The sequence below is a fragment of the Columba livia genome, chromosome 5 (genome assembly GCF_036013475.1).
Source record: "Columba livia isolate bColLiv1 breed racing homer chromosome 5, bColLiv1.pat.W.v2, whole genome shotgun sequence".
Lineage (NCBI taxonomy): Eukaryota > Metazoa > Chordata > Aves > Columbiformes > Columbidae > Columba > Columba livia.
In genome coordinates, this window is record NC_088606.1 from 29,392,495 (window position 1) to 29,406,412 (window position 13,918).

The 13,918-nt window shown below is 35.8% G+C and overlaps 1 protein-coding gene across 1 annotated transcript in view; it reads right to left on the bottom strand.

The window, feature by feature from the left end:
• Nucleotides 1–4,358: 4,358 nt before the first annotated feature.
• The window catches only part of ARHGAP5 (Rho GTPase activating protein 5), a 49,294-nt gene continuing 39,734 nt past the window's right edge, over nt 4,359–13,918 (bottom strand). Inside the window, exons 7-8 of the mRNA XM_065064100.1 lie at nt 13,643–13,748; nt 4,359–8,212 (exon numbers count right to left, since the gene is read on the bottom strand). Of these exons, the coding sequence (XP_064920172.1) occupies nt 7,882–8,212; nt 13,643–13,748 (437 nt within the window). The 3' untranslated portion in view covers nt 4,359–7,881. The remainder of the gene's footprint in view (nt 8,213–13,642; nt 13,749–13,918) is intronic.

Below are 13,918 nucleotides of genomic sequence, written 5' to 3' on the forward strand. Positions count from 1 at the left end.
TCAGAATACAGAGGTATTTATCATCTAAATGAGTTGAGAACATAGTTTTTACTACTGTTAAGTGCAAGAATAGAGCTGTAGACTTCCTTAACTAATACATCAGAAGGATGGAGACTCACAGAAGTAGTAAGCTATGTTTTTCTTTATATTTCTGAAGAAACGTTGCCATCCTAAGGCCCTAGGCACCTGTCCCATAAATCAATGCACAAAGATAAATAACTGCCTGTAGACATTTACTTCAGCTCACTCTTCCTTAACAACATTTTGGGGGGTGAGGGGGGGGAAGGTTTTTTAGCAAGTCCAGAAAATAACAAACCTACATTTTCATAATGCAAAGGAGGAAAGGTGAGATCTAAAGCTAAGTACTCCCAAAGGAAAATGCCCTGCAGCAGAATCCCTCCTTCGTATTGAAGGAACTCTGGCTGCACAGCTCTGCTGTTTCCAGGGCGGGTAAAGGGGGAAATAAAAAAATAAAGAAAAAGAAAATAAATACATATATTTTTAGAAAAATAAAAATCAGTAAATCAGACTCAACCTATTTACAGATTAGCAGCTTAAAAAAAACACTTATTACAGCCAATGTTTTAAGTAGAACACTGGATGTGGGACAGTGGTAAAAATCCAAAGGGACCTATGAGACCCTGCTCCTCAGCTTATGAGAAGCACACGGTCTTGGAGAAAAACAGGAGCACACAGTTCCCCTGATACTTTGAATGGCAGGATTGGATATAGATGTCTGCAGAGTCTTTGAGAGTGTTTCTGGTGTCAAATCATTTGCTCATTTCCCCACTGGGTCAGAGCTTAGCTTTGACAATCACATTACATGCACATCAGTTCACCTTCCTTCTGGAGAAGAAAAAAAAAAAAAGGGCATTAAGTTTCCTTCAAAGAGGAACCACAGGCATGGTTGAGAAGAGAATTTGTTCTACAATTCACTTATTCTGCCACAGAGAGCCTTTCAAATGATTCCAGCAGGATACGCTACTTCCATGTCTTCATTCAAGGAGCTGGGCATTTACTTCACTATGTTGCTATCATGCTACGAAACCACACCTCCAACAGGTAACAGTTCAGCCCTTTCATTTTAGAAACTAATTTATTTGAAGAGAGAAAACAAAATTGTACTTGATAGCACTATGTACAAACCCAAGGAAAACAGAGCTTGATTTCTACTTCCCCAGAGGTATTTCAGATCAGGGAAGCTCTGTATCCTGGTAAATAAATCTGGTCAGCTATGAGAAGATGTAAAGGTGACTTAGAACTGCAGATTATGGTGGTAATACTACTCAAAACTATTTACATTACAAACCAACTGCAGACTCTCAGGACAGCATGCTTCAGCAACAGGGATGCTGAGGAATAACGTGAGGTTGGTGTGTATGAACCCACTGGTTTAGCTGTGTCAATTCTGTTTGAAGGCCACATGCTAATCCGTGACCCTCTTTCTGTGGGCCTGAACCTCCACATTGAACATAGAGGTCTTGGTGCCCCAAACTCCGTGAGAACAACAGTCATCCTTGAGTAGAGAGAACAGTATAGGGAAGGGCTTTCCCATCTCCTCCTTCCTCCTATCGGTGGGAGGCTTGAAAGCTTCCTACACACAAAGCTCTAGCAGAGAACTGAAGTTCAGATGAGGCACCTTCACCCCACGGATATACTGCTAACTCATAACATTAATACTTCACCATTTTCAAAACATCTCACAGCCACTCTTTCCATCACTCTTTCATTAAAAGCGGGTTAGGATATGGAAAAGGATCACCCTAATGTCTACCTCCTAGCCACCAGAATCTCCAGACATGGACAAGCGCCATATTGCCCCAGGTTCTGCATACCCAAAATAGTAGATGTGCACACACGGCCAAGTGCAGACAGAATGGGATTAGTAGAGTATTGACAGACCTTTAAAAACTTTATGTGGGACCCTATATGTTTTACAGGTGACAAGTATGGTGCTCATGTTATAAACTATTTAAGACTAACCAATCCAAAAAGAAATACCAAGAGAAGAAAGAATAAAGAAAGCAGTCATCTGTGAAGAGATAAAGAAACTTTTCAACTCTGATAGTTAAATAAAGGACACAGAATCAGGCTTATTTGTGTGACCACACAGGATAAAAAAATTAAATCAAAGTTAGAGCTAGACAACTCACCCATCAGATATCAACATTAGATATCTGTTTACATTGTTTTCAGAACTCGAACTGTAGGCAATAATGATCTGTAGCAGGCCGGCCAACTGTTACACTATGTTAGAATCACTATATCAACACCTAATTATTTAGAGTTAAAAAACATATGTGTGGATACATATTTCAATAAGGAACCATGGCAATTTCATTCTCCATAATTTTTTGATACTACATTCTGTGCTCAATAATTTCATCTAAGTGTTTTAAGGGGAGGCTGTTCAAAGTACATGACTTTTTTGAGGCAGGTTTCTTGATCTCTTCTTCATCCTCAACTCTTGTACAGGGTCAATAGGACCAGGGCAGTCACTGCAGAAGCTCAGATTGCACTGCCAAGCACCTTCAAGGGGAGCCCACACCACCTGTAATTTAATAGTGCAATTTGTGTTTTTCCAGATGCTTCTTCACCAACTCACCACACTCAGTGTCAGTTAACCAAAGAACTTCAAGTTACAACTTACCACTGTACATTTTCTATTTTTAATTGAAATAAACCCTGCAAGAGCAATTCAGGAGTTACTGACAATCCTCAGCAGCAGCAAAGCTGGGAGAACTGCTGGAAAAAATGGGAACGGCTAGTTTGCCTTCCCTTCACCTCTTCATTTGTGAAGCAGAAAATTCTGTAAAAACAGATAGATTGTGTAACTCTGGGGAAAATATAAGCTACTGCTACACTATATAAATCGGTCAGTCACACAAGGCGCCAGAGGTACTCTTCAAGTCAGTGTTACCTACCCCTGAAGCACTGACACGCACTCATGGCTAGAAGTACCACCATAAGATTCCCCTTCCCGTCTTAAACAGCTTGTAAGAGAAGCAACAATGGCCTTTCGTTATCACACTCTGACAAACCTAAGTTACTAAACTGTAGGTTTTCGGTGAAATTATTTAATTCTCCACATTTTCTAAATCACAGCAAATGAAAACCAATAACAGACAAATTATTATTAATGGAATCAGGTATATTAAACTCTATTCTGTAATATAAAAGCACCAGAATGTTGGCTAGGTATCAAGAACACTCAATTCAGCAACAAAAATACACACACATCGGATCTTATAAGGCAAATGAGAAACATACGCGCAACAGCCGTAATACACACCATGTACACGCTTGGGAAAGAATTTGTCAATAAGCAAAGGAAGGAAGTGTTCGCTTTCACTAGCCACAATGACAGATTAAATTCATCCCTTCTGATTCCATGGAAACTATGAATTAGTTGAAGGACTGAATCTGACACCAGTGAGCACTGTTACCCTTTGGTTCTCTAGGACAGCTTTTCATCAGACCTTATGGGTTGCTGAACACAACATTACGCTTCAGATTCAGCAGAGATGTCTTCTGATACAGCAATCTGAAAAACTGAGATTTGCACACTGAGTAAATTATAGGCAAGACACATCCTATTTGAGATTAAAATGTTCCATTATCTGAAAGCGTTAAGATATATAATAAAACCTGAAGAGTGTTCAGATTTGAAGGCTGTCAGGAAGTTTTTGCAGTTATTCTGCAGTGGCTGTATTATTTGAGATGCTCTGAAGAAACACAGTAAGTGTAGATGCTGCATGCACAAGAAGTAAAAGCAGTACTGTTATCCAACTTGTATTTATCCCATATAGTTAGCAGAATCATGATTAATAACCTCCAAGTCTGAGAGATTAAAGCTGACCTCAAAAGCCAGAGTTTTTACCTCAGGTTTAAAAACTCCGTAGGAAAATGACTTTAAGAGAGCCACTCCTTTTGCATGGCAGAAGTCTGAAAACCTGATTTCCGTAATCACAGCCATTCTTGCTAAGCAGCTCAATCAGGTGAAAAATGTGAAGAGGTGACACGAGCCACAGAGCTTCACAGGCTCTGCAGAGTTAAACAGACACCCTCCATTCTGCCCCTTCCGAGCTCTGTTCCCTGGTGTACGCACGTGTAGTCTTGGCGCACATCAGCTACAGAAGGGTCTCCACCACTGTGAGAATATTTTCCAAAATTCAGCGGTTTAAAAGACATATCAGATGCAAAAAGAGAGACATCCCCCTCCCCCGAGATCACTTTAAATACTTGGTGCATTGAGGTTAGCAATATTTACTCCTAAATTTCACCTCTGCGTATGTGAAAGATAGGGTACTTTTGCCTTTAAAAATTTAATAGGCAACTAAACTGAACATTATACACAGTAAGCATCTTAGTATTTTATTCATTGCATCTTTTATACAGAATAAGCTTCACTGATATTTAATTCACTGCAGTATTCTGCTGATGTATCAACAAAAGATTACATTATAAACAAAGAACAAAAATTTTGACTATAAATTGGTTTTATATATGTGTAAATTTTTTTCAGTTGACAAACAGCATCACAACTACTGAAAAAAACCTGAAATAAGCAGGTAAGCTAAGGCCAATTTTCTTAATCTCCAATTGACAGGTTTTCTATATGTCTCATAAATATTGGAAGCTAAACTCCAGCAAGTAAAAATAAAAGTATCTATAATTTCCTAGCAACCAGAATTCAAATAATGGAGAAAACATACAACAACAAAAAAGTTTCTTTTCACTTAAGTTGACATCTGCGATATATTTACACTATATATGTTAAAATTCCACAAGATCATGGAGGGTAAGGAATTTTGAAATAACCTGTTAAGCTTTACTTAAAATGGCACTTTTGTAACTCTGATCTGGGATTTTAAAATGGCTAAAACATTGAAAGACAATACACTGCAGTATGCCTATACCAATATTACATAAAAAAGACAAACTACTCCATAAAGTGTCACTGAGATGCTCAACCAAAAATAATATACATTTGTATCTTTATCAAGATAGATATTACTGTAAAAACGCTCACATTAAAAATATAGTTATTATTGTTTGGATTTGCATTAAAACTAGAAGGGACTACATGAGCCAAAGTATGAGGAATTTGTATATAATGACATGCTTCCTCATTTTACAGCACTAATAAAAATAATAATAGAGAAAGCTCTATTATAAATCTTTAATAATGATGGTATAATTTCCCAGTATCTTTTAAAAACTTTACTATGCATGTGTATGTGCATGCAAGCCTGTGCACGTGTGTGTACACACAAACACACAAACACATCAAAAAAACCCAAACCGAAACAAAGTGTATATATTACACAGATGCACACGTATCCACATTCCTGCATAGAACACTTCTATAATGCAAACAGTATGCAGGGACGCTTCCATGTGACAGTCAAGTGCCACCTGCCATGTTTTCTAATTATTTCTTCTTTATGTTTTATCCAGTAGATATAATAACACTCTCCTATTTGGCCAAATAGAAGTGTTAAGGTTTTTAAAAATCCTGAAGTGGTTTAGCCTTAACATCACATACAAGAAATGATACTACAAAAATCTTTGATCACAAGTTCAACAGGTAAATTCATCATGAAATAGACTGTAAATTATTCTAAAAATTACTATTCAAAGATCAGTTAAATATTATGGCAATCAACTTGGAATTTGTAGAAAGTTTAAAATGTAATTCACATTACAGAGACTGGAGATACTTTATAGGTAGAACTTTTAAATATGGATATGACTTGCATTTATTTGTAAGCTTACTTCTCTTAGAAATAGACTGGCTTCCTGTACAGGTGATGCTTTGTCTATACCATATACAGTAGAAAAATAAATTCTTTAGCAACCTAGAAATAGTTTATAAAACTCTTGAAGTTCCATATTCTTTGCTAAACATGCCAAGATTAGACTGACAGCTATAAATAAAAAGCTATATAGACAACAGGTAAAGTAGAACAAGTTAAGAATACTACAATTTACAGGACAGACTTTATTGTACTATTAATTCCTGTGTGCTTTGCAATAGGAATAGGGTTGACTTTTCTTTTTTGTTTATGTTTTCTTAGAAAAGATAATTACTTGCAAGAATATAACACAATATCAAGATAATTTATAATATATATATGTACTTGAAACAGCAGCTGGGTTTATGGTATCATAGTAATCTAGAATGATAATCTAAGTCATAATTAGAAGTACAATACCTAGGACATAAGTGGGAAAGGCATTTTTTATTTTGGGAAAATGGAGCAAATCAAACTCTTAAAAGCCTTAAGTCTCAAAATCATCTATTTACTAAAATACATACAAGACGATCTTAAATCTTGTTATAAGTGAAGATTACAACAGTGACCATCAGAAAGCTTTTTTTCTTTAAACTACACAAAACATTCTAGCAGCTGAATGAGCCAAAACTGTTTTCTTCTTTGCAGGCCTAAAAAGGTACATTTGGAGCATGAAAGAAAAAAGCTGCTATGAAAAGTCTCACAGGTAGTGTTCATCTATGGTCTCCCCTTTGCTACAGCTTGTAACCTTCTAAATTTTTTAATACTAACAAAATATTTAACCAAAAGATTTGTTTAAATTAAGCAGCATTCTTTTACAGCAAAAATGGTACCAATGTAAAAGGAAAATAAACGAAAGAAAAAAGATAATTTTAAAAATGGTGCAAAAACAACCCCAAAAATCAGTCATTTGCATTTTTAGTACAACATACCACAGGAAAAAAAATATGAATACAAGTTTGTCATTTTATATATACACACTCCAAAGAGGTTAATTGTCAGTACCCAAAGTATTTATTGCTATGTATTAGCAATGCATTTTTGTATATCTTTAAAGGGTCACATAAAAATAGATTTAAAGAATAGATTAATTGAACTCCTAGATTAAAACATTGTTTGGTTTAGAGAATTTTACTACAACAAAATTCATGTTTATGTATGAAAAGTTATATAACCTTATATGAAAATGTCATGAACTATTTTCTAAACACTACATGTATTCCCAAGTGGGAAAAATTAAAATATCTAAAATATATTAGATTAAGTTTATAAGATCATCAACGATCTTTTAAACATGCAGCTGTTTACAGAATTAACAGTTTTACAAAATGCTTAGTTCAGCAACGGAACATAAAGAAATAAGTAGGCAACATCAAAATTTTTGTACAATATTTGAAACTCACTTTTACAACAACCATGTCCTTGGTATTGTGCTGTAAGAAATAATAAGCAGGTTCACTCACCCTTAACAAACTGTCCACAGGTTTACTTAACAAGTAAAGATGGATGCTGAGGGATTGTAAAATTCTCAACAGTGCATTTTGCATTCTTCCATAAACCATCCTAAGCATACCGTCACATAAGTAGCCAGGAGATTACAAAATAAACTATAGCAGGGCTTTAGTTGTTTACACAGAATGCTTGAATGTGAATAAAATTGCCAAAAATAGCATGTTAAATAACAAAAACAGCCATAAAGCTGGCTGTAAGCATTGAATGTTTCATAAATGCAATTTTTAAATCATTAAATTTCTATAGAAAAATTTTATTCACAATATATTGTGACAAATGGCCACAGGAATGATATAGTGATTGCGATAAGGTATCATGCATCAGCAGCTTTGTACTTTATAGCTATTTTTGCTTTTAAAAATTAAACCTCTCCAGTCATGCTTATCACATAGTTTTTATCTGCAGTGTGTACAAATGAGGAACACAGTACGGGATATAACAAAAGGATGTCCAATCAGCTGGATGGGAATTATTTTCCATAAATATGAAGTACATTACTGTATCCTGAAACATGCACGTCTATAGCTTGACTTTACTGTCCAGTGCCAGGCTGCCTGCAATCATCTTCTATTTATATAATACCGAGAGGGTCTGCTGGTAATTGTGACTGTAGCAGCTGAGGCTGCAGCGGGGGCGGTAACTGAAGAGGTACCATTGGTTCCACCATCTGCACAGCGTTGGAAGGTGGTGGCTGACAGGCCACTGGGTTGGGTGCTTCCACAATCTCTCCATTGTAAAAGAAAAACTGACACTGTTGAATGAAGGTCTCTATAACAGACTGGTGGATTTTGGTCGTAGAAAGAAACTCTCTGTTTTCAAAATCCGGTCTCATCAAAGTAGGCCAGAAACAAATTGATAAGTTATCAGCAGTCATAAAGTTGGTTTTATATTGCTGACTAACCCTGAAATGAGAACAACATGCACAGAGGAATTAAAACCAGTATGCAATCAACTAAAAACATTTTGATAACTCTCTGTTAGCATTATTATTAAACAATCTCAAGATTTTTGTTACTCTCCTACAGCTATTCATTACAACAATTGTTCTTGTTTTCTTTAAGCAATTACACAGAAGAAAATTTAGAAACCATGACTGTTCCATATTTGGACAGCTAACAAATATAAATCCAATTAAGCTTTTCATCAAGAAAGAAATACAACATTCCACCAACATTTTCATTTTCAAGTGACAATAATAAAAAAACTTCAAATATCTCAATGAGCTGCAAGATTTTGGAAAATTAAAATTTTATCTATTAAAATGTTTGGAAGAAAAATGGCAGAAATGGCTTCATACTGCAGGACAGTCAGGCATTAGATAACATCTATGGCGCTCAAAGAAAAGGGCATCACATTAGATCACCTTAAAAATAAACACATACACACAAAAAAAATCAAGTGTTGATTAAGGCACATCTCTGCAAGTTTTCTTCATCCTGACCAGCAACAGAATTTGAGCAAACTGTAAAGACCATCATCAGTGGGAATGTCACTAATATCAACACACATTAATTTTGTTTTATTTTTCAACATATAATGCAAAGGTTTCCAATTGTGTTTCTCTTCCTAGAAGCTTCCTGCTTTTAAGCAGGTGCTGAAACAGGTTTTTCACTTATGATCTAAATTTGTTATTGCAATACTACTTCCAAAAAACAAAAGAACTCCCCTAAAACCCCAAAAATCACTAAACCACATAAAAACCAATACACAATCCTGTTACCCAATTTATCATAATTGTAATATCACAATTTTATCAAGAAGTAATACTAGTGAGAGTTACATGAAAAACTGTGTGTTAATGTATCTGACAAACACCTAAGATATTCAGCTGGGAACATACAATGCCTACATTACAGTATACAGCAAAAAGGAAACTGAGCTACAGTCATCCTGCAGAAATAGACAAAAAATAAAACTTCACGGAGTTGCCAGTTACAGTTTTGATGATTAACATGAGCAGACTGCAAGAATTTCTGACAGCTGGCTGTAGTCCATAGACTCAAAAGCTGTGAAAACCATACTAAACACTAGAATTAATGCTATAAGAAAATATTTTCATTTGTTTACAATGGATATATAATGGTAACTATAAAGGATAGGCTTCCATTTTATCATGCGCATTACTTACTCCAAATAGTGTGAGGGTACACAAATATTGCCTCTCAATCTGTTTTGAGTAAGTTTGGTCTAAAGGATATTTAGACACTATTTCTGAGTAACAGTAATATTCATTTTCTCTTTCCTAAAATAATTACAGTTTAACTTCATTTATGGATTAAAAAAAGCCCTGAGAGTGTAAATGTAAGCTTATATTTTGCTTAGCATTTTTATTAAAGAGCTTTCTTCCTATACCAGATTCTTCTGTATATAAATTCCTCCTAAAGTATACCCTAGAGACAGAACAGTGAGTGTGACTGTCACCAAGAATTAAAAAAAAATTAAGTGTAAGACATTGTGATGGGGCAATGAATCTGTCAGAGTTTTGAATCAGAACTGCCACTACCTTTACACTAAAATTAGTATAATGAAAAACACCAAAAGGGTTTTCAAACTCTATAACGATGCTTCGTTAGAGAATAAACTGCAACATGGTAAGTTATAAAATTGGGAAAAAAAATCGCACCTGCTTTGTAAGAAAGCTGAAACAAAAGCCAGATCATCTGTTTTGTGGACTGCTTCCTTCCTGTCATTTTTGCTCTGAACATCTTTCGAGGGGCTTCTTCAGTTGCCTAGGCTAAAATATATACCTTGCAACATCCTTAGGCACCCCTAGGATTTGATTACATGTTTGGTCTTCTCATTAACCCTTTTCTCTCCCCTTGTCATGAGTTCACTGTTTGCTGTCTCTGTCATGTTGTTTCTTAAATCTAATCTGATCTAGTTGTAGACTACTGCTGCTGCTATGAACAACAGGTGAAATTTCATTCTTCCCTTCTTTGCCCTCTCCACCAGCTTTCTGATTATCAGACCACAGGGTGGCCATAGGGTCTCTGAGATCAGCTAGTGTATGCTGTAGAAAATTGGGTTTCCCCTCTTTCTGTTTTCCTTTAGAGCATGCTATAGCTGAAGACTCATTAATTAGAGCCAACAAATGCCAAAGCAGTGGAAACCTACGGCTAGAAGTGAGTAAAAGTGCACCTCCTTCCCAGTTGCAGCTCACAAGATTAAATATAATGAAAAATCAACTTTATTCTCTTCTGTGTTTAAACTTTACCTCTGTCCTTCCTAAGAGTAAACAAAAACCTACCAACCTGTATGCCATCTCCTACCAAACTTTCCCAAACTACGTCAGAAACTTCTTCTAAGTGCTTAGGAAATGTCTATTCACCTCCTTTTATGTTCATTCAAAATGAAAAATGAAGATTGATTTTCTTGATCCTGCCACCTTCCTCCCCTGCAAACCATTCTGAAACTTCAGGCTGTAAACCTGCTCCTTGATCTGACTTAAAAAGCTATTTTCCCCAGACTTTAGAAGCATAATATGCTATATGAGCCCTTATGTATGAAGGGAGAAATTATCAGAACAAATGTAAAACAAAACCATTATCAAAAAAGCCAATGCCAATCCTACACTGTCCTGTTTCGACCTTGTCTTTTAAAACTCACTTCTGCTTACAGTTAACCAACCACAGTTAGACAGCTGATGTGCTCTGAACAGTGCTAATCACACTAAAGAAAAAATCTCACTGTTGTAACTTATGATATTCTCATGGTTATTTGTCTCTCATATTTCAATAGCAAACTCATCTGGATAATACTTGTATTTTCTGTTTCAATAACTAAGTCCTATGCTTGTGGACACACCACAATTATATCAATCACCAACCGATATTAACAATACAATGTAATATTTCTTACTCTAATGATATATGGTGTAAAAACTAAGCATTTAAAACACCAGTTTGTGAGAAGAACTCTTCAATCATATAGAGGAGTTTTTTACCCCATTTAACGAACAACTCAGTTGACAAACATTTCCATTTTAACTATATACTTGCAGTACTTTACCAGAAATTAATCTCTTACAAATTAATATACACTGTAAAGAATTTAGTTACAAGTTCTTTTTAAGACTCTGTGTCCACCTATATCTACTTCTACAGAGATATATATGTGCAATTGGTTGTGCTCTTGTTGCTCATGTGCTTCTTGCTGAATGGAAGGTAACTACCTGACACTGCAAATGAGACAAAAAAAAAACCCAGCCTTTCTTAGGAAAGTTTGTTTTGCTACTAGCAACCCGCAATGTAAATCAGTCATTAAAAGAAAGATGCCATGGGAAAGCAAAGACCAGACCAGTGTACATCACTTATGTTCTCCAGTAAGTTCTATGATTAATATATTTCATTTATCTGTAGGTAAGCATGCATTACAACCTATTCAGGATTTTTTAGAATTATATTTAGCTCTCTTAATTGCAGCAGTCCAGGTGCTTGACACTGTACATTCAGCTGTGTTATGCAAACAGGTGACCAGATGAAGACTTCTGCCAATTCAGAGACTGCGACTCTGCCACGCAATCCAAGTGACACAAAAACAACTACTGAAACATTTCAGATGACTAATAACTGTGTCAAGTTTGAGATGTTCTGTTTTACTTCAGATATATGAAACATCTTACAATTTGTAATATGTAAATGCATGGATTAATTATATCCATTAATACGATTTTTTTTTTTTAGGGATGAATTTGTATTTGGCGAAACTGCAATAGAAAAATTTATCAATTTCCCTGTAAAGGAAAATGGATAACTTTATAAAGCTTTAGCAAGTTGCATTTGTGATGGAGAGTAGTATAAAAGTAGGTGCCTAAATCCTAAAGTTTCTCATACACCCAGTGAAAAAGAGAAGACTCCTTCCAAATTGCACCTACTTTCTCTCTGCTGACTAAACAGGTAAATTAGAAGTTCTTATTTCTGCTTCCATATTAAATGCCCAATTAGATTGTTACAAATACTTGCAAAGACACAAAAACACACTAGTCTGGAAGAATTTAACGACTTCAATGTCATGCAAAGCTTATCGGTGTATATGAACAGAACTGTCTGGCTGGAAATCACCACTGGAAAGGAGGACCTGAAAGTCCTGGTGGACAACAAACTGAACATGAGCCAGCAACATATCCCCACGCAAAGGCGGCGCACGGCATCCTAGTCTGCACCAGGAGTGCTGTCAGCACCTCGAGGGGAGCTGAGCTTTTCCCTCTACTCTGCACTGCAAAGGGCATGTCTGGAGCACAGGGTCCAGCTCTGGGCTCTCCAGCACAACAGACACATGGACATAGTGGAGTGACCTCAATTAAGGGATATGGAGATCATTAAGAGACTGGAGACTTCTCAAACGAGGAAAGTCTGAGAAAGTTGAGACTGCTTAGCCTGGAAAAAGCTCAGGCAAAGTTCTATCGTTGCTTGTAAGTATCAGATAGGAGGGTGTAAAGAAGATGGATTGAGACTCAGAAGCCTGAGTGGTGTCCAGTCACAGGACAAAAAGCAACAGGCAATAGCAAACATGGGAAATTCTGTCTGAGCATAAGAAAACATGTTTTTAATAACATAGTTAATGTGATTCAGTGGAATTCAGAAAATAATCCTCTTTTGGCTGAAAAAGAAACATGAGTAAGCTGGTCTTTTTTTTTCCCCGTTTTTTATGACTGAATATTTTATACTTGTGCACAAAAAGGGTCAGATTATGAAGTAGCATACTAATATCAGATTATTTTAGTAAACAGAGAAATTATTTTTAAAGAGAAAAATCATTAAATTTCCATGTAATAGGCAAGATTTAGGAAGCAAGTGTAACCAATTTACTGTTACTTATAGCTTCGTTCTACATTTAACTTACTCAGTGGGGTTTTGCGGTGCCACGTTTGAGATTCTAATTGAAGCTAGCCCAGCTTTAAGGACTGGGGGGAGGGTTTAGGCTAAATGACTTTAAGGTCCCTCAAAACCCGTATCAGTCTATAATTTTAATAGCTACTTCCTGGCAGAGGGTGGGCGTGCACCAGGAAGAGGGGGGGAAAAAAAGGGGGGGAGATCTGTAACTATGGTGCATAGTTATTCTTTCATGTTTTTTTGCTCTGCACATGAACCATTCTTATAACTTTATAGTAGCAATCATGCCAAATATTTATACAGCAACAGCACCTGAGGACAGAATATACAAACCTTTTCTAATCAACCTCTAACTTCTAGGTTCATTTTCCAAATGTATAGTGACAGATGAGCAATGCAGCATGATTTTTTCAATTTTTGGTAGTCAATTCATTGTCATTAACATAATCTTTTTTGCAACTGTTACAACTTATACAAAATTTTAGTAGAAAAATACTAAACCTGTTCAGATGCGTTATGATATATTTGAAGACATCATAGTTCACTGGGTGGAATTTCTTCACAATTTCTTTTAACTCGTGCAGCCGTTCTGTCTTATCCGAGATTTCTATAGAAATAAGTGATACATCTCAAAGGACATACTGAATAAAGTGTTCCTAAGTCTTTTTCCTAGTATAATGGTACAGATAAGATACCCACAGAGAAATATCAAGTGAGAAAATATCTGATAAAACTCCTGTGTGCTTATAGAATTGGACAGAATAACTTTTTTGTTAT